The 21,288-nt window shown below is 44.2% G+C and overlaps 1 protein-coding gene across 2 annotated transcripts in view; it reads left to right on the plus strand.

Annotated features, from left to right (window-relative positions):
* Window positions 1–21,288, plus strand: part of Arhgap26 (Rho GTPase activating protein 26) — a 382,948-nt gene that overhangs the window by 307,837 nt on the left and 53,823 nt on the right. For both annotated transcript variants that reach the window (XM_051163712.1, XM_051163713.1), the window contains exon 20: window positions 8,224–8,374. In XM_051163712.1, coding sequence (XP_051019669.1) covers window positions 8,224–8,374 — 151 coding nt within the window. The remainder of the gene's footprint in view (window positions 1–8,223; window positions 8,375–21,288) is intronic.

Here is a 21,288-nt window from a genome sequence, read left to right on the forward strand (position 1 = left end):
TCAGATCCCTTGGAACTGGAGTTACAGACAGTTGTAAACAGCCATGTGGGTGCTTGGAATTGAACCTGAGTCCTTTGGAAGAGCAGACAGTGCTCTTAGACCACTGAGCCATCTCTTCAGCCCCCTGACTGATCTCTTTTGAGCCTCATTATTCTCCTTTTTCTTCTCTGCAGTGCCTGCATTTTGATAGCATTGTATTGCGTAGCCCTGCTATCCTCAAGTAAGGTACTTTGCAGGAACATTCAGGAACCTTCCTCTGAGGTCTGGTTGTAGTTTTCCATAGACCAGCACTCCACTTCATGGGCCCTGGTCTACAGAAGTTGAGGCCCATTCCTTTCTCTCAAGACAGAAATCTGGGCCAGTGTTTGTAGCCTCATGTTTTCACTGGCCTTTTTTTTCTTAGAGGACAGTCCTAAAGGTCACATTGAGAGTTTATAAGCCTGGTCCTGTCTTTGCACCTTTACTTCTGACTCACAGAATTGTCTGGTGGAAGTGTCCAGAAGCTTGAATGGAGCTAGAATGGGCATGCATCTCATTTTCCAGGAGGAGCTTTCCCTTCTGCGTACCCAGTACCCACACATGACTTTGAGCTTCCATTTATGGAGTGAGTGAAGACTTCTCCAACTTGCCTTTTCCTTTTCCCCAAACCTAAGGCTGCACTTGTGATGATAATGGCCTCTTTGCAGGACAGGGAGCCAGAAAGTTCCTCCTGCTCTGATCTAGGTGGAGAACTGGGTCAGTCTGAAGGCTTTATCGGTGTGTGGTAGAAGTAGGGCATGGGAACAGCCCCTGAGATGGAGATTCTAGAAAAGAACAAAGAAAGTGATGAACTTTAGAAGCCATTGTAGCAACACATGCAAATCATCAGAAAACCACTGAATAGTCGTGAGGAGGGGAAGGACTAGCTGGCAGAGATGTCTGTAGTTGGCCAAGGAGTGTTTTCTGAAAGGGGGAATTTTGAGAAAGATACTGAAGGAAATGGGGGTTCAAATCCGGGCAAAGGCTGCAAAGGATGTCTTTGATGCAGAGCAGCCTGAGCAGGGCTGTAAGTCCTAGCCGGGGCTGTGGAAATATAGTTTCCCCTTGAAGTAGAAGACATTTATCCATTAAAATCTCTTTTCCTTTATCTATGTTTACTATATAGGAATATAGGGTTATTGGTTTTTTCCTCCATGCTAGGCTCTGTGTATAACACCATAATTTTAACCTTAAAATTATGTGACACAGGTAATGTCCCTATTTTCCAGCAGAAGGAAAATAAAATTTATATTCAGCCATGCACTCAGGATCACCCAGGAAAAAATAAGTAGGAGATTTGTACCCATTCACTGTCCCTCAAAGCTAAACCATTAACCACCCTGACCCAGAATTTCAGTTTTAATGTGTGGGCTAGATCCTGGGAGACATGGTTTGGTTAGGGGTGACTGCTGTGGCCTAGTCTGGAAGAGCAAGTATTTGCAGTTCTTCTCGTGGATCTGCAAGTTAAATTGTGTTAGGCTGGGGATCCAGTGTGGAAGAATAAATGGATACATTTTATAAAGAACCCTTGAGACTAAGCTTCATTTGAGCCTCACTCAGTAACGATGATAAAAGCAATTCTAGCTCAAGTAATGTGCCAGCCATCACGCTAAGCCCATCATTATTTCTTCTCCTGCCCCTAATTGGTAATCCTCTGAGGTAGGAAGGCACTCAGCTGCAATTTATAGACAGATAAACTGAGACTGGAGGCTTTAGGCAGATAGCTAGAGTTTGTCACCCACATGGCCTCCCTTCCCTATGCCATCTTGTCTTTGCAAGGAGACTTTCATCAGTTTTTGAGCCATAGAAGTGAAAACCTTGCTAAGTTGAGATTCGGAAGTAGGAAAAGCCATCTGTCCCAGCTTCCATGGATACTTCTGGGGCAGCTGAGCCATATTGAATGAGTTCTTAATATGCACACTGACAGTCTATAGCCAGGTGGCAGCCTTCCTTCCAGATCCAGCACCAGTACTGCTAAAAGCAGTTTGTATGGTTTTAACATGCTGGGCCCAGGCACTCTCATTTGTGATCACCTCTGAACAGATGGAAGGAGGTTTTTCAACTGTGCCACCAGACGGAGGGTAGCAAGGGGGATTACTGTGTAACCCCTGGGTTTCCACACCAACTGCCGCCCAGCAGAAACAGGACTGGTATATTCCAGTGAAGAGCACTAACACCAAGCTGTACCTCTGCAGGACAGCTATGGAAAGCAGAGGCAGAAGAGCTGGAGAGAGCCTGCAGTAAGATCTTACACCTCTACCATCTCCTCCAAGAGGCTGCAGATTGACAACAAAGAGTGATCTTATCCCCAGTTTTTAGTATTGACACAAAGATGTTGAGAGGAAGTCCTTGGAACAATGGTTCTTAGACATCAGCAAGCATTAGACTGTAGGACACTTAGTGACTGTGGATATGCTTCATCTTCTCCAGGACGGTCAGAGGCAGGAGATCCACGCCCTGGTCGCTGCACTAACTCAAGGTAGACCAACAGCAGCTGAGTGGGGTAGGGACCTTGAAGACTGCTGGAGCTTTGTCATAACCAGGCTGCCTCTTGGGCTTCCTGTCAGGCAGTAAAGGGGCCTGACATGGTGACTGGGACGAGAGACTCTGTATTCAGAGTTAGTAGTGCTGATACCTTGAAAGTATTACTCTGCCTTTCTATACTTTTGTTTTCTCATCTGTAAACCTGATCATTAATAATAGCTGTCCTGCAGGGTAATTCCCATAAATAAATGAGCCAGTGCGTGCAAAGTTTGTAACATGAGGCTTAGAACACAGTAAGCACCTAATAGCTGTTTTCTGTGATTATGGCCATTATCACCAGGTCATAGTGTCACCTTACTGTTGAGTAGGAATGTAGTCCCTCTTTGGCCCTGCAGATTCCAAAGGGGAGGCATCCAGCATGGAAATGTCGCCACCCTGCTTCGAGAGTCAGCTCCCTTAACACTCATGCACAGGCACATCAGAAACCTTGGCATACGTTTCTGGGTTGGTAGGGATGGATTAGGCACAGGATGGATTCTTGGGCATTGTTTCATATGGATCGTGTTAACTAGCTGCTAGGATTATAGCTCTGATTAATTCTTTTAGCTCAGCTAATGCATCCTGGACCCTCTCCCAGACAGGCTCAGCAAGAGGCTAAGAATTTAGCTTATATACTTCTCATATGTGTCTTCCTTGGTGAAAAACGACTGGGAATTTACACACTTAAGAATGTCTTTCTCTGAGCAGTCAAAGCTTCAGCATGTGCCATTTCTCAGGTTGCCTTTGGAGATTCTGAGTGCTCTGGACACACATGTTTGCTTTGGCAGATGACGTGTTTGTCCACATGGATTCTGGTTGTCACAGAAGCTCCAGAAGGTGTAATGTAGCTCTTTTTGTTTAATTATGTGTGGTTTATGTGTGTGGCTGAAAAGCAAATAGTTGATGTTGCCATTTAAGCTGATCTGGAGAAGACAGATGAAAATAAGAAGAGTGTTAAGATAGGCCATTACGAAGGATGTCATAGGCCTGCATCTGTGCATTGTCATTACGAGAACAAAGCAGATAATACAGCACTAGGTGTGATCTTTCCGTTAAAAGACAGCTAATATCTCTTTGTGTGTATATGTGTGTATCTGTCAGTCTGTCTGTGTTCTGCCCATATAGCACAATAACTGAATGTTTAAATAACAAAATGAATATAGCTAGAAGATAGCACATATTGGGTATTACTATATGTATATGCTTCTTTGTATTTTCTATATTGGAAAAGAATACCTATTTACTATGTATTGACTTTTTTTTTTTTAATCACAAACAAAGTTCCCTAATTGTATCATCTATTTATTGTCTCAAGCCAATTTATAATGATTTGTAGTATAAAAATAGTTTCTTACCAGCAGTCCGCAGCAGGGTAGCCAGCAAAGTTGGCTGTGGTAGGTGTGGTAATGAGTCCAGTTACCCCTAAACATTCAGTGCCCAGCACAGCCATTAAGTGGAGCCTCTGCTGCCTTCAGTATGGGAGTGTGGAGGCTCAGGGCCATGCTTCTCCGTGGGGCCTCCATGCCCCATTCTATGAGTCTGTGCATTCCTAGCCCAGCTGCTGTGCCTTCTCCACCCTCTCACAAAATCTACCTGTGTTGGTGTTTCCTTCCTTTGCAAAGGAAAAAGATATTATGAGCACCACAGGAAGAGAGTTTATCAGTTAGCCAGTCCACTCTGGACCAAACTAGAGGCTGTTCACTGCAGACAACCTGGCAAAATCCGTATTGGGTGCTGCACAGATGATCAAGCCTTACACTGGCCATACTTCTTTCTCACTCACCAGTCCCTTGTTTATGCCACCATTCATTGCCTGAGCTGCTGTTCTGTAAGCCGAAGCATACTACACAAATCGTTTGGACCATTATTTTTATCATAGGCACTGAGACCGAGTGAGCAGGAAGCAGACCACCTTGGCTTTTCTGGCTTGCTCTGCTCTGTTATCAGGAAGGAAAGCTATAGTGCAAAAAGAATCTGCATTGCACAGTCACAAAGCCCGAGTCTAAGCTTCCCATGTACTTGGGTGTTTCCCAGAGATGGCAAATTCAGAAACTGCTGTGCATTCATCATTTTTATTGCAAAATTCATTAAGCTGCCATGCTATTATCATCCTATCTTGTCAAGATGATGCATTACAGACTTCATTGCAAAACTCTTAACTAGCAGAGGAGAGGGCACCTCTCTCCCAGCTACAGCAACAGAATGCCTACGGGGATTGTGCTTGTGCCTCCCTGCTCTCTGTGGAAAACTCTGGGCCTGTGGAAAGTCTCTGACTGTGACTCCCTTTTCTCCTCATGTTGGAGTGTGAAGAGTGTAGTGGTGGAGTAGAGAGAATTGTCTCTGAGGAGTCTTGAATCCTTCTCAACCTCTAGTTTTTGGGGTTGTGGAAAAACAACATAGTAGCCCAAATTTTGACAGGCCTCTGCAGAGTGGGAAATATCCCTGAAAGTGACAAGGATCTGTGCTTCATGTTTATCCTTCATTTCTGTGTGTTTATAGAGCCAGACAAGTTCAAGCCTGCCAAGACCTGTGCATTTGGCTTGGCTCTGTGTTTCCCAGCCTTCGCCTGTGGGCTCTGTGATAAACAGATCCTGCCTCCTGTGTTGGATGAGGTTGCCATTAGAGTGAGTTGCAGTCACTTAGTAAATATGAAAAGTGCAGGAGCTTAGCTTCCACATTTCCATGGCAACCCCAGAACAAGTACAACATCACCAAAATTGCTCTGTGGCTTTCCTTTTTTAGTTGCAGTGATCTGGTAGCATACTTGTGTTTTCCACTCCTGATTTGTACAGAAAACATAAGTGCTGCCGACATTCACCAGTGCTTTGGCTTCAAGGTCTCTGCCTGAAGCACCTGTACAATTCAGTCCCACAAAACCGCCTTGCTCCAGTCCAGCAGAAGAAATTCTGATTGCGTATTATTCCCTTCTATTTGTTACTTAATGTGTGACTGTTCTCTGGGTTTTGGTGTGCAGAACGTATGGGCTATTCACCAGAAACGTATGGTGACCTCTGACCTCACAGGCCATTTTAATAGGTACTCTGGGGTCAGATAGCCTATGCTAACACTTGAGTAGTTTGTCTCATTAGGGACCAAGCCTATATCTACTGTCAGTGCTTTAAGATATGTTTTCATAAAAGTATCCAGCTCCACATTCCTGATGTGTGTTTTATTACTGGGAATTTATTGCACCATTTCCTCAATCCTGTGCTCTGGCTTTTGGTGGCTGATATACAAAGAGGTATTCGCTGACAACCCATTAGAGGAAGGAGAACATTCTTACCAACTTAGCCAGCTTAGGAGCACCCCTGAGAGCTGCATTCTTTCTCTTCTTGTCATTCACATAGTCCTCTGTGAGCCCATTGGCTTGACTCATAACTGGTTGTTGATTTCTTCTGAAGTCCACTAGCATGTAATCCTTTCTTCTTCACCAATCTAAATGTCCCCATTCTAGCTTCTGATGGGGCTGCCACAGCTGGCCTCAGTCAATTTGGACTCAGGTGTCGAGCTCCCTGTGTGAAGGGGGAGTTCTTTTTCATCGGAGGGAGTCTTCTAGCCTTTTCCTTTGCTCCCAGAAGCAGGTATTCATTTGCCTACAGCGGGCAGGGCCTCCTGTCTTAAGTGACATGACTGAGTCATTTTCCCTTGATTTCTTAATTTATTCCAAATGCTTTAGTTTGTCTTGGTGTAGTTTGCTGGAATCACTGAAACATTCGGTTTGCTTTTGATTTTACTCCCCGACCCTTTCTCTGGAATAATCTTTACTTTCCTATTCAACTACTTACCCTCAGTCAAGACTGTCACCATATCAGAAGAGCTTCTACCTAGAAGTTTTAAGCCTTCTTTTCTGTGCTCTGATGCTAATCTCCCTTCTGCTAGTGTCGAATTCAAGTACTAAGTGGTCACTAGTGTATGTTGCAGGAGTTCTTTTTCTTCTGGATAGTAAGTTCCTGCTCATGTTCCCTTCCCTTATTCCCTTTCACCCCCAACTTCCCTTCCTTTCCTTCTCTTCTTCCTCTCCCTCCCTACCCCTCCCCTCACCACACCACTGAGCCGCCTCTCCAGCCCCCAAGGGACAGTGGTTTTTTTTTTTTTTTTTAATGCTCTCATTTCTTTCCTGACTAACAGAGATGCAGGTTCGAAGGTTCATCTATAAATGAGAATGTCAGTGATTCCAATCTGTCCCTTTGACATGTAGCATGCCCCTAACTCATAAACGAAGGCTCCAGAAGAATTAGCCCACTTATTTCTTGACAAATGAAATAATTGCCAGCAAAACCAGCTGACTCCACTCCAGCGTGTCTGGAATGAGGGAAGGGACAGACATTCCAGGTCTACAACATGCTGCTCCATCAGTAGTACCCATGCCATTTAGCTACACCACCAGCCCTGCCAGATCTTTCAGTTCTTGTTTCCAAGGCTTTTAAGATGAGAAGAAACAGAAAGTTCTTCTCTTTGAGCAGTATTCCAACGTTTATAAAACACATTCCTGCATATGATCCCACTTGATCCTCAGGACAGCCCATGAGCTGTGCAGGGCAGTTCCCATTCTCCCCGTTTCATAGATTCATTTGCACTCTGAGGTCAGGCTGGAGCAATTGCTCCATGGTTACAAGCACTGGCTGCCGCTACTGAGAACCCAGGTTCAATTCTCAGCACTCACGTGAGGTTCCAGGAATCCATCAGGGCATGCATGTGGTGTACAAGCATACATACAGGCAAAGCACCCATATATATAAAATTAAAAAGTCAACCTGAGGTCAGGTAATCTGAGGTCACATGGGATGTCCCTGAAGTCACATGGGATATGCCAGAGCTCTCATTGCCAGTCGGAGGCAAGCTCTTAGAGAGACTTCAGGTTTCTGTTTTCTAGATTAGTAGTAATTAGTAATTTCCAGATACAAATGCAATGGCTTGGACCATCAATATTTTTGTATTGCATTTACAGACAACTGTGTTGCTCTTACATGTCTGCTTATTAAAGAATTAACTTGAAGTTAAATCTCAGATGTGTGACTCCAGAAGTAGACAGATGTTTCTAGGGTGTGGCCTCAAGTTAGTCTGGAAATTGATGGCCAAATTAATATTCTGTGGTGATGCACTGTAGATCTGGAGGTATAACATGGCGTAAGCAGTCAGGGTGACATCAAAGGCAGGGGTTTTAGAAAAAAGAAATGTGGCTGAATGCAAGCAATCTATGAGGTCCTCTCTGTGTCCTTACCATCTGGGAATCAAAAGAAGGGACAAGTTCAGATGAAGTGATGTGAGAGTGCTGTTATAAGGAAAGAGCCCAGCTTATACTAAAGATGGGTTATGTCACTTCAGCACGAGAAAGGGCCTTTGCTTTAAAACCCACATGGCCTGTTGGGTTTTGGACCTTAACTTTTCTACTCTTTCTTTGTTTCATTTTATATTGCTTGGATGACTTGTTTGTTTTTGAGACAGAAACTTATTCCTATATCCCAAGTTGGCATTCAACTCCTAATTCTCCTGCCTCCACCTTCTGAATATTAAGATATAGTCACGTGCTACTGTGCCTGGCTCCTCTGTACTTTTTCAAAGCTTCAGATGTTTCACTTTAGTCTCCTTATTTATAAATGTTTGTATGTGTGGGAGGAGCCAATCCCTATTCTATTAGCGTTCATATGGGGCTTTATGTTGTTGTTTGTTTTTTCTCTTCAGAGGAGCAGAGGAACAGCATCATCAACTCCAGTTTGGAGTCAGTCTCCTCGAGTGCAAACAGCATCCTTAATTCCAGCAGCAGCCTGCAGCCCAATATGAATTCTAGTGACCCAAGCCTGGATGTGGTCAAGCCTACTCGGCCCAGTTCACTGTAAGTATAATAGCCCCCGTCTGCTACCCACTGGCCTTCAGCATCTATCCTATGAGAATGTCTCTGGCTCACCCTGACTTTGGGTCATTACTCCATGAACATGATTTCAGCCTTCTCCCCTGAACTTGGAACTTGGCTGACTTTGCTGTGGATTTTTCTTAAGCATTATCAACTACGACAGAGAGTCTTAACATACTGCTTCTTAGCCTTGGTCTGCGATGCGCTGTCTTGCTGAGATGGCTTGGCTGATGGCTGTTGCCTGTGCTGGCTCCTGGGCATGAAAAGCAATTTTCTCCAGTGTTACAACACCAAGGATTAAGTAGATGAGTAACCGAGTCTGCTCTGCTCATCCACGTTGTCTCAGCTTCCCTTCCCCTGGCAACACCGGCAGTGTCTGCTGCTGCCCCTGTGTCTGCTTCCACGCAGACGAGCACTTGGTGTGGAGTAGCCCTTTGTGTCTTCTCCCTATCAAACCCTCATGTAATTGTGACCTCTCACTAGAGACTATAAAAGGGAAGAGCCATTTCATTTTTCATTCCATCTGGGGCTCTGAGCATCTGTAGCCAAAATAAAGTGTTGGGGCTAGTTGTCCAATCCTCCCCAGAAACTATTCAACCAGGGCCAGAAAGTCCTGTCTTGTGACTCCAACCCACATTGCTCAGCATGCTTCTTAGACCACCCTATAAATTGTGTCAGCTAGGGTCTTTGCAGAAAGAATGTGAGCTCTGGCCAGAGCAGCTGGATGCTCAGCCACCAGCTGCAGAAGAGTCGGGGAAACAGTTGACTTTGCTTTTCTCTAGTGAAAACAGATTCAGGGCTCAGCCCCGGGCCGTCTGCAGACAGTTGTTTCTCTTGGTGAGGCACCAACCTCAGGAAGACACAGGACAGCAGCACCTTTTCCCAGTCTGTCAGTGTGGTGTTCTATGATGGCACCCTAAGGTCCCCCTCTATCTCAGGTATTTGTCACCTACAGAATGGGTTCAATATTTGTTTTAGAACAAAGTAAGGGTTATGAAATGCTTAAGAAGGAAAACAACTGCAAAATGGACTTACAACTTATTTATACTGAAAATGTAACTACAGCCTGAGGTGGAATCTAAAACCATGCAAGGTAGGGAGTGCTCTTCTTGGTTGTCAGCAGCTTTAGATCGTAATGTTCAGGGAGTTCAATTGCTGGTGTGCTATCTGATCCATAGTATGTTTGCTCACCAAGATGTGGAGCAGTAGCTTCAGAGCTTACACTAGCTGAACTTCTCTGGTATGTGGACGCAGAGTCTTCTCTGGTTCTCCGTAGCTGGACTTGCCCATGGGGACTCCTGGCCTTGCTGGGTGCTTTCTCCAGCTCTTGTGCACGTGCTTTTCTAGGGGCCATCAAGCTCCTCCTTTGCCCCCTTTGTCCTCCAACCCTACGAGCTACTCCCTTTCCCTCCTCTTCCTTCTACTCTATCCCTGCCTTGGTCCTCTCGTCTCCTTTTTGTTTAAATCAATGAACCTAGCATATGTTACAGCTGTTCCTTGCACAGTTGAATTTCTATTCCAGGTTGTTTTAATACTCTGATCTTACCAACCAGTCCCAACCAGTGATCTTTAGTCTTTGTTTTTCTGCAGCTGGTAGGTTGGGCCCCTGAGTCACCACTCAGTACAGTGTATACCAAGCGATTGTTTAGCAGCTAAATGCAAAGGGGATGATAATGTTTTTTAAACTGGGCTGGAGGGGGCGCCTTGGGATATTTTTAAGGATATGTATGCGATTTGGTTTTCATCGTTTATTGGGATCATTTAGCCTGTTTCATGAAAATCCAAGAGGGTTTTGTTGTTTTGTTTTGTTAGTTTGTTTGCCTAATTCCGATCCAGGTTTTCTCCAGGGAATGGAGGGTGACATCAGGAATAGTTGTTCCTGTTTGTCTTTAGAAGACACTAGAGTAGAACCCTGGCTGTATTTCCCACAAGGCTGCTGTACGCAGGCTGAGTGAGTCACTGCTCATTCCTGTGGATCTGGAGGTTAGGGAGGACGGATGCAATAGAGCTGCCAACAGAGTACCCGCATTTGCCCATCCCTTTGTGAAGGCCATGCCAAAGTCCCTAGAAACCCTGCAATGGCTTCACTGCCATTTCCTAAGCCCCCAATTCCTGCCTTTCCAGTTTCTCTTGCCTAGAATTTGCATGGGAGGACCAGAGATGGAAGTTAAGCAGTCCTGACAAATGGAAGTCACTGCTTTCCTTGAGTAAATGGGTTCTCAGATGCCTGTCAGCACTCAGTGCTGTGGTGTTTGGGCTGAGTCACAACCGATCCTTTCATTTCTCTCATCTTTGTTCCTTTTGAGATGTTTAGAAACATTTTATGCAAGTGGAAACAAAAATGTGGCCAGAGTTGGGGTGGAAGATTATCATTCCTTTGCCTATTAATTAGGCATAATATGAGGACCAAGTCACTAGGAAACTACCTGTTCTTTTTAGTTAGCGCATTCTTTCCCTGTTTTCCATAACACACTAGTTGATCATCATGGCTATGTAGAAATCGTAATGAAAGAAACATGTTTATTACTCACCATCCGCTCTTACTCTGATGATGCATCTAGTCCTCCCAGGACACTGAGGCCCTCTTGTTAGTGTGAGCATAAAGCTACACTGAACCTCAAAGTCAGAGTTGCCAGCTCTCTATCCATGTCAGGGTTCAAGGCTGCTATATGTCAGTCCTGGCCAATTCTTCACTAAGCTTCCTGGAGTAGCCAGGTTTCTCCTGGGGACCCAAGGGCAGTTGATAATCTGGAACCAAAGTCTAGCTGGTCTCTGAATGTCAGCAAACCTTGCTGATCCTATTTCATGCCTAGCTCTGTAAGTCTACTTAGAGTAAAACAGAATAGCAGAATTCTTGCTCTCCCTGAGTTTGCATTCTGGCTAAGAAGAGTAGACAGTGGCACGGGGGCAATGCTGAATGCAAAAACACACTTGCAACTAACTCATAAGTGTATTCAAACCAGTAACTATCTGGTTAAATTTATCAGAGGAAAGTGGTGAGAAAAGTGAGGGAGAGAAAGTGTGAGCTAGGTGGATGCTAGGGAAGACCTAGGTGGGGGTTGAGGGGAGACAAGGAAGCCCAAATGATGCAACATAGATTGACAGCCTATTGACAGGTGTGTCATAGTAGCTGGGCTGGGGGAGGCACTTAGCCAATCATTAAAATCAAGAATTTTATATAGAAATCCAGATTTCATTCTGGGTATGGGCATTAAAGACAAAACTTTAATCTAGACACAAATCTTCTACCTTCACCTACATTAACTACAAGGGAGTTATAGTTCTGAATATAAAATGCTAAGCTGCACAGCTTAGAGGGAACCTGGTTGACCTTGGCTATGATGGCAACTCACCAAATGCATGATATGTAAAAGAAAACATTGTTGTTATAACTTCCCTTAAACTAAAACTTAAAAAAAAAAAAAAAAGCTAAGAAAACAAATAAATTACAGACTAGGAAAAAAAATACTTACGAAACACATATCTGATAAAGGACCGGTGTCCAAGACACACAAAGATCTCATAACTCAAGGATAAGTAAACAGCATGGGCAAGAAATCCAAAAAGATACCTCCCCTCTCTTAAAACGAGTATCCAGATAGCAGAAAAAGGAAATGGAAAAGTGTTCCAATCATATGTCACAGGGAGATGAAAACAAAGACAAGATACTGTACTCATCAACACGGCCAACATCCCGGAACAGCGACGTCGATGAAGATGACAACAGCAGCAGCTTCCACTCCTTGCTGGTAGGAATGCAGAGTAGCATGGCCACTTGGGAAGAAAATTTATGTTTTTTACAAAATTGAGGATACCTTATCATATGGTCAAATTCAGGCTTCTTGGTGTTTCATCAAGTTAGTTGAAAACTCACGGACACAAACATCCCCAGGGATTTTTAAACAGCCTCATTGCTAACTGCCAAAGCCTGGAAGGAATTGAGGATATCTGTCAGGAGACGTTAGTGGGTCCATTGTGTAGTAGCGTCTCCGCCTCACTATCATTCAACCAGAAATGGATGTGAGCTGGAGCCTGAGAATTGTCTCAGTGTGTGAAGGTAATTGCTCCCAGCTCTGACGATGTGAGTTCTAACCCAAGGTAAGGAGTTGTCCTTACCTGCATGTGTATGTGCAAAAGCAAACTAAATAAATGAATGTTTAAAAAAAAAAAACAAAACAATATCATGATCAAGCCACAAGGAACCTTAAATGCATATTGCTCATCTAAAGAATTTAGTCTGGAAAGACTTCAATGGTGTGATACCAACTCTTTGACTTTCTGAAAAATGCAAAACTATGGAGTCAGTAATAATGATTAGTGGTTGCCATGGATACAAGGGGAGAGGTGAGATGATAAAGATTTATTGACAAGGCATTTTCAGGGCACTGAAACTATTCAATATGGCACCTTAGGGGTGGATACAAGATACTTTGTTTTTTTTCCAAATCAATAAACCCTATAGAACACAAGGAGTGAATCCTATCCTAAACTAGGGGCGCTAATTAAAAATACCATATCAGTATTGCTTCATCCATCAGAACAAGCATACTACATCAAGATGCTAAAAATTGGAGAAACTTAGAAGTAAATCCTGTACCTCTCTAAAATAAAAATCTATTAACATATACTTTTTAAAAGTACAATTTTTCCATTTCTTTTCAAAAGAAGGAAGACCGGCTGCATGTAACCCATATCAAGTCTGACAGGAGATGACATTCAGTGTTTACAGTCTCAGAAGCTCCCCACATCACTCCTGATGCCTCTACCTGTAGGCCTTTGGTGGATTAAACAAGGGTCAGCATCTTTGCTGCCTTTCTTAAAAGTTAAGTCTCCAGAATCTGGCTACCCTTCATACTTAGTCAGGTAGCCCATAGGATGTGGTAAAATTGACTTAGAATGACTCCAAGCCTTGGCCAAAATGCCTTGCGATTTCCTACGTCACGCTTCTGGAACCCAGCTATCTTACACAGCAGTGGTAACCTATCTCAGAAAGAAGCCCAGTGTGTCAGCCGATCCCAGCCCATAGCCACAAGTCATTTGAGTCCAGCCACATGAATTAGTCCAGGCAAGACCTACGGCCAAGCTGCTCATAGGTTTGTGATGAATCATGTGTCATGTTGTTTTAAACCATTACATTTAAGAGTGCTTTAGTCAACAGCAATGGTTAACTAATGCATGGCCTATGGCTTTATGACCTCAGACTGTCGTATGGAGCTGAGACACGTGGTAGGATAGAAATGCTTGTAGCAGAGCGCTTTGTGGAGACTAGCACCTCGGATTTTAGAGCCTTTTAAAGAAAGAAAGTGTCTCATCAGTGAGATTCCAAGAAATTAAGAAAAAAATAAAATAAATCTGGGACTAATGGTTGAGGCTAACAAAAAGGATGGCTCAACCACTGAAATGGAAAGTAGGGAACCTTAGGTTTTCATCCTGACACAAACATAGATTAGCCAAACTACCAGCCCATAGCCCTGAACACACCTACCCTCAATCTTAGGGACTTATGGAGATATGGGACTAGTACACCTCCAATACGGAGGTTGTCCAGTAGCTGCCTAAAGATGGCTTTCAAAGTAAAGAGCCCTCCTTCCACAATGATCAAGAGACTTGGTATCTGCCCAGGGCTTATAAGGTGATAGTGATGTTTTAAAAGGAAAGTAAACAAATACTAAATAAAAACTAAGGGGATGCCCCATCTTGGACATTACATTGCACCTTGATGCCGCATGTTAGAAACTGTTAGGTGTATGCTTTCTTCAGACTGGTCAGGCAGAGAGAGAATGTTAAGAGTGAAAAGCCTTCAGCGTGGGGACAGTTAGAACAATGGCAGAGGCTGGCCTAGGCATTCTGGCTGCCTTAGTGCTCTTAATCCCTGTCTCCTCAAATAACTCACTGGTCAGTGACTTCACAAGTAAGATGAATTTTCTTATCATTTCATCTTAACACATGCACACATACACATTTCCTAATTGTTTCCATTGACCTAAAAATTGTGTACATACTAAATACTTCCATTGTCTGCTAGAGTCAGCTGACCTCACATAATAGGTCCAGCAGCTGTGGGCCAGTGGGCTTAGGAGAAGATTGACACAGCCCGCCTCTGGATGTGAGCAAAGTAGCAGGGATGCAACAAAGGGGCTGAAGGAGCAGCGAGGTGCACACCAGACCCTGGGGTCAATGCTAGCATACCCTCCTCTGAAGCACAAAGGAAGCAAGGTGATTTCTGATTTTTGTGGATTTTATATTCCATAGCAAATGAGACAGGGGGGAAAAAAACCAAATGAGTTCTGTGAAGAAAACCCAGAGAGAGTAAGGAGATAGATTTGAAGGACAAAAGGAAGGTGATTTTGTCTTTCTCTCTGAGTTTCTGCATCTGCAAAGAAGGGTGGTGTGAGCATCAGTGAAATCACTCTTTGCATCACACTCCTATACTCCCACTGTGAGCAATGCTGCCCTTGATAATATTCTGGAGCCCTCCTCTCTGCACACACACCCTGTCCTCTCTGTCCCTCAGTCCCGGCATACACTTCAGCTTCATGGAAAAACATCCCCAGTGTTTTTGCTCACTTCCATGCCCCACCCCCAACTCCTTGCTTAGAATCTGATCCTGCAGGGAGGAGCTGACCATCTTAACCCAAGACCTTCTCGGGTAGCCATTTCTTTCCCTGGAATAAACTTCCAAATCCATGTGCACAGCTATTAGTTGAGATGAGATAATTTACAAAATGGCATTTTAAAAGAGAGTTGTATCCTCAATGTTGTATGCCAGGATCGTTACACCAGAACATACAGTTGTGATTTTCTTGAAGTGTGGTTATTAGCTACATTTTGGATTGTGGACTTTGAAGAGAGGAATTTTCCTCTGGCTGGACTGGCTTTCTATAGAGAAAAATGTCGCTGTTAGATTGAAGATTCGGCCACTCACCTACGCGCAGGCAGGAACCATCTCTGCAGACTTCTGCCTTCAAATGCATGGAATAGCTTTCACAGAATGGCCTTCTCATGATGACTCCCAACATATTCTCTGCTGTATCTGGGACATATCTGAAGCTCCCCTCTGCTTTCTTAAGCTTCTAGGGCTGCAGAGGCCGCAGCTCCTTGAGTGACTGGTCATATATTGTCCTGACATGGCTAGAGAATATTACTGCTGTGGCCTATTGTCATTTTACCAAATCATCTTTTCTCTTGCCCACTTTTTCCATTATCCTACACAAGATCTCACTCCCTAATTGGAAGTCCTGCTGGGCTTCCTTTGTTTAGGGTGTGGCTTCCTGCCTGGTTGGACCCATCTGAATTTCACTGGATAAATGTTTTTGGTTATTAGCCGGTCATCATTTCTATAATAATATAAAAGCTGTTCAAGGCAGCCATCACACTTGGTGACCCAGCAGAATTTTTCCCCCTGCACCAGGGCAGCCAGCAGCATTTGGATCCTTGCAGCCTGTCGTCAGAGGGGTGTGGGAGGGCAGGTGGGCACCATCCCAGGGCCCCACTGCATCCTTGTTTTCTAGGAACATGGGAATCGCAATGGAAAAATGCTTCACCTCACACATATTCCTTTCTTTTCCACTTTACAAACTAAAATATATAAAGTGCCTGACTCTTTTCTGTAGACTTACTAATCTTATTCAGTCATCTAAAGTAATTTCCCAAATTGCCTTGACAGTACAGTGCATGCTTTAAGCCTCGGAGTTTATAATTAGGAGTCTGAATGAATGGATTTCTTTTTGAGTTAGCTGTCCTCGAATGCCTTCTGACACTCTGTTTTGTAGGTATGTGGGTGTTAGACATCTTGAATTTGAACTCTTTGGTAATGTCCTGGCTTTTAGCACTATTGTGCCCCTGAGGGGACTTTGGAGGAATTCTGAAATGCATTTTTTTTTTCTCACTTAGGATTAATTTGGAATCATTTCTCTAAACACACACACACACACACACACACACACTGCAAAGATGTCATAAGTAGATTCTGAATCTACCTTGGGTAACCTAAATTAAATTAAAGTGTTTTTTTTTTTTTAATTAGTCTGGGAGGCAGATGCTTCCTTGGTTAGAGAAACAGTCCCCAGGCTCTTGTGTTAAACCCCTTCCCTGTGCAGGATCTAGAAAGTTCTGCAGGATCTCCCAGAAACTTCATCTGGCCTCAGTTACACAGGTCCTGGAACAGTCTTAGTGCAATGCAAAGGCTTATCCTCTCACACATGCCCCTACCTCAGACATGGATGAAATTCTCCAGTAAGGGTACTCAGCAGTCTCTGATTTACCAACCCTCACAGGTAACTCTGACCTTGCTAAAGTCTGAGAACCACCATGTACAGTGACAGAAGACACGAGGCCAGTGGACTGCCATGGGGAAAAAAATCATGGTTTAGCTCATCGCAAAGCTCTTTGGGCTAGGCTGCATCATCACTACACTGGCTCATTACCTATGCAGGGCTGACAGTAAGGGGTTTTGCAGAGCCCTGCCCTGGCAGAAGTCAGTACACCTTATGTGTCCGAGGAAGAGAAAGAATTACTTTCAGAGGAGCACTGTTTGGTCCCTAGAGCAGCATTTTCAGACCCACCAAGGAAGCCAGCCAACCAGTCTCAACTGCATGCCTCTTGATCATAGAGAGGGTGGATGAGTCCTAGGCCATCCAGTTCTTTCCACTAATCATTCCCTGTGTGTGACGTGGTAAGACCAGGATGCAGGTATTGACAGAACATTTCTCATAGTATACAGTACTAAACAGAGTAGATCCCAGTAAACATGGACAGAAAATCTGAGTCAGTTTTTCCCGAACTGCAAGAATGGGTAGAGAGTGGAGGAATTGAGTAGCTTCTGCCTAGAGAGGTCAAGCCTTGGCTCTGCCATTTTCTGACTACAAAGTTGGGCATGCTGGTTACCTCTCTGACCTAAACCTTGGCTATGAACTGATAATACCACCTACCTTTAGCCAGGCATGGTGGCACACGCCTTTAATCCCAGCATAGAGGAGGCAGAGACAGGTGGATCTCTGAGAGTTCAAGACCAGTCTGGTCTGTAGAGTGAGTTTCAGGACAGCCTGATTGATGTTCGATCCCCCCCCGCCTCACACACACATAGATAGATAGATAGATAGATAGATAGATAGATAGATAGAAAGAAAGAATACCTACCACAGGTAGGTGAGATGATGGGTAAAGCTATCATAACAAAGTCCATAGTTCAAAGTAAGCAATCAGCAAATATCAGCTGCCAGTATAATTCATAATACCAGACAGCCAGAAGGTGTAGCATCTGTGGCAATCTGGCAGTTCCAGGTTATATCACCTAGTGACATTGCACATTGAAGTTCTCTTAGTTCGTATAATTGCTCTCATCATGTTTCCACAACAATTTAGTGGTACATTTCTCAGAACCTGTCCATGTTGACAAGCAGTGTATGATGAGTTCTTGATTTTGTGATTTTGATCTTTTTGAGGCAGGATCTTATGTTGCCCAGGCTAACATTAAATCTTCTATCTCTGAAGCTGTGAACATCTTCATCCATCTTTATCTACTTCGCAAGTGCTAGAGTTGTAGGCATGCGCCAACACTGCCAGCCGAACACATGGCTTTTTAACCCTTGTCCTTTGCCATTGCCAACAAATTTCGAGCACCGGTTTGTTCAGTAGTGGCAGGTACACACTCTACACTCTTGTTTTTGTTCTCACTGTGATGTGACACAAAGCAGCTCAGATTAAAAATGTTGAGACAACTTTAAAAGTAAAATGAAATATCTCCAACTAGATTAAATGTAAATAATGAAATACAACGGAATCCGTAGAAGTACTTCGTTATAAGATAGGCTTCAAGGTGTTTGCACAAAGTCAGCCAACAGATGTACATGCTCTCCCGGAGGAGCCTTGTCAAGCCACCTACCACGTTGTTTCTCTGGGTAGAGCCAACTGGAGCCACACTAATTAGGTTAGAAACTAATTGCAGTCTCAAGTCTTCACCAGGGAATAATTTAGCCTCGGGAATTCCTCTGAAGCTTCTGATTCTGTGTTGATTTAACTGCCATTATGGCAAAAAGCAAAACAATTTGTGAAGAAAAAAATCATTCTGAGATGAAAGGTCTTAGTCATTTATTCATTGGCTTCTCTTCCAATGCCTCCCAACTTCCTTCATAAGGTAGCAGTGTGCTTCTTGCAGACATTGTCTCCATGGTACCCCAATACTCTCACAAATTGAAGACATCTGGTGACTTCATAGATATTGTCAAAAACGCTTGGAAGAGGGATAAAATAGCTATGTTAAACAGTGAACTGTTGCTTCTACTTGCCCTACATCAGAAGCCATGTCTTCTAGGAAAAGGAATGGTGCCATCCATAGAGAGATAAAGGTAGAGCTGTCTATCCAAGGAGAAGTTTGTAGCCCTTAGAGCACTACTGATATAATTAAAACAGCATGATCCGATAACGGTGTTGTTGCAGCAGAGTCACATTAGATCGATCATACAGAACACGAAGGCTAGTGACTACCAACCAGTCACCACCCTGAGGCTGAGGGAACATCAATGGACAGTGATACCTGTGATGGTTGATACTGATCATCAACCTGACAAGATCTAGAATCCCATAGAAGACATGCTTCCAGGTACTGCCCATGAGCTATTGTGTAGTTTAGGTTAATCGAGAAGGGAAGGTCTACCTGAGTGTGGGAGGGGCCCATTCCATGGGCTGGGGAGCTGGGTGGATGGAGGAGAAACTAAGCTGAGCATTATCGTCCATCAATCCCTGCTTCCCGGCCTGGATGCAATGCCACCAGCCGCCTCAGGCTCCTGCCTCCATGTCTTCCCCAACACAGTGAACTATAGAATCAAACTGTGAGCCAGAATAAGCCCGCCTTCCCTCCTACACTCCCTCCCTCCCTCCCTCCCTCCCTCCCTCCCTCCCTCCCTCCCTCATGTCTTTTCATGTCCTTTGTCAGATTTCAGTGAGACAATAGCTAATAGCATCAGACCCCACAAGTGGGGAAAGTTAGGTAGAGGCAGAGACATGAAAGGAGCAGAGACCCTTGTCAAGGGACACAGCTAAAAGGCAATGACTTCAAGGAACTAGAATGCATGCTTGGGCCCTGTACTTCCTCTCCTGATGGTCTTCCAGAGAATCTTCCTGGTAAACTCAGGAAGCAGGAGGGTGCAGAAGCTCTACTGCTGAGATCCATGGCAACTGTACCCAGAGTGACGACTCACACCATCAGCATAGTTGTGCAAACAGCCGAGAGGGCCAGCACTGAAAGATGGCCGTGCATCACAGGGTATAGAAGTAGCCAGTGTAGGACAGAGAGTCAGTGCTTTGTGCACTGGTACCCAACAGCCTGCAGATGTACACTCGTGAGAAGAGGTACAGAGCAAGACAGCTGGGGGCTCACAAGCCATCCCTCCTAGCAGCATCACTTTAGCATCCTTAGGAGAAAGGGTAACTGACATCAACACTCTGGCCCAGTGCCTCAGCTAGTTGATCCATTAACTGATCTGGATGGGCCTTCAGTGATTTTGATACACAGCTAGATTTGGAAACAGTTCATGTGCATTATGTAATACCACGTAGGCAAGAACCCACGGGTGTAGACATAAACAGGTATGTGTAAATGTCTGAAATTTTTTCTGGGAAGATAGAGGGAAATGAATCTGTCTGGTTTTCTCAGAAGGAAGCAGATGAGATGAGAGCTTATGGTGGAAAGAACAACTTTCAACACGCTTAGATAGTGAACAAACTTATTTTTTACATGTGTTGTGGTTTTGGCCAAAGACTTGGTTAAAAATCGATGGAATTTAGTTTTGAAATCATCTTGTATTCATTCTTTTACACCCTTGTAGTATGTCATTCTAAGGAATACTTCTATTCCATCCTTTAAATCATGAGCTGAGAGACAAGACAGTGTTTGAACAGCATGTCTTGTACCAGGAAGTTCAGCCCTACTGACTCGTTCTTCCAGTGGCCTTGTGACTTCTCTCTTGGCTCACCCAGGGCTCCAGGTTGGTAAGCAGTGGCTTGGAACAGTACAGGAAATCTGTTATGGAAGAACCTGAGTGCTATCTCAGGCAGTTAAGTGGAGTGCATTCAGTTAGAACCCTCTTCCAGACTATTTCAGAGTTCATGCTAAAACTGGGAAGCTGTAACTTAAAAAAGAAGGTGTATCTTACCATGGCAGCTACTCACGAAGTCCCTCACAAGGCCTAGTCACCTGATCTGCCATTCCCCGTCTGCATCTACCCAATTTCCTCTAAAAAGCTCCATTTTGAAGTTGAATGTGTAATGGAAAAAGACTTCACTCCTGACCTTTATGGAGACACCTTAGAGTTACTCAATAGTGGTCAGCAGTTACCCTGGTAACCTCAGACACACCAGTCACATAACCTGCATTCATCACCATCCACCGCCTTGAGCACAGTGAGGTCACCTGCTTAGTGTTTATAAAGAGGACTTCGGTAAGTTTTTCGTCCTTCTCTTTTGAGAAGGGAGGGGATATTGTTTGATTACTCATTAGATGATTTTTGTTTTGTTTCTTTCAAGGCTAAGGCACTGAGATAGAACAGGAAGCAGCCTAGGTTGTTTTCAATTTTGAGCAAATTGAAAATCCTGTTAGTTGTCTTGTTGAGTGATGAACTCACTCGCTGAGAAGGTTTGTGTGATGAGCTTGACAAGTCCGTCCTTCTGTCAGATCACTGAAAGGATAAGGGCCACTAACTCTTTGCCTTTGACTTGAAGGACCTAGCTTGAAAGTTGGCAAAGCCACAGCCGAGGCAGAAGGGCATCTTCAGACGAGCTGGTGGGCTCCGCAGTCTCAGAGAAGCCTGCATTCTGTAGCGTTTAGAGGCAATGCCTCCTCACGTTGCAGACTCCATATGACTCCACTTTGGGGAGGAGAGAAACAGTCCCTCCACCCC

The sequence above is a fragment of the Acomys russatus genome, chromosome 20 (assembly GCF_903995435.1).
Source record: "Acomys russatus chromosome 20, mAcoRus1.1, whole genome shotgun sequence".
NCBI lineage: Eukaryota > Metazoa > Chordata > Mammalia > Rodentia > Muridae > Acomys > Acomys russatus.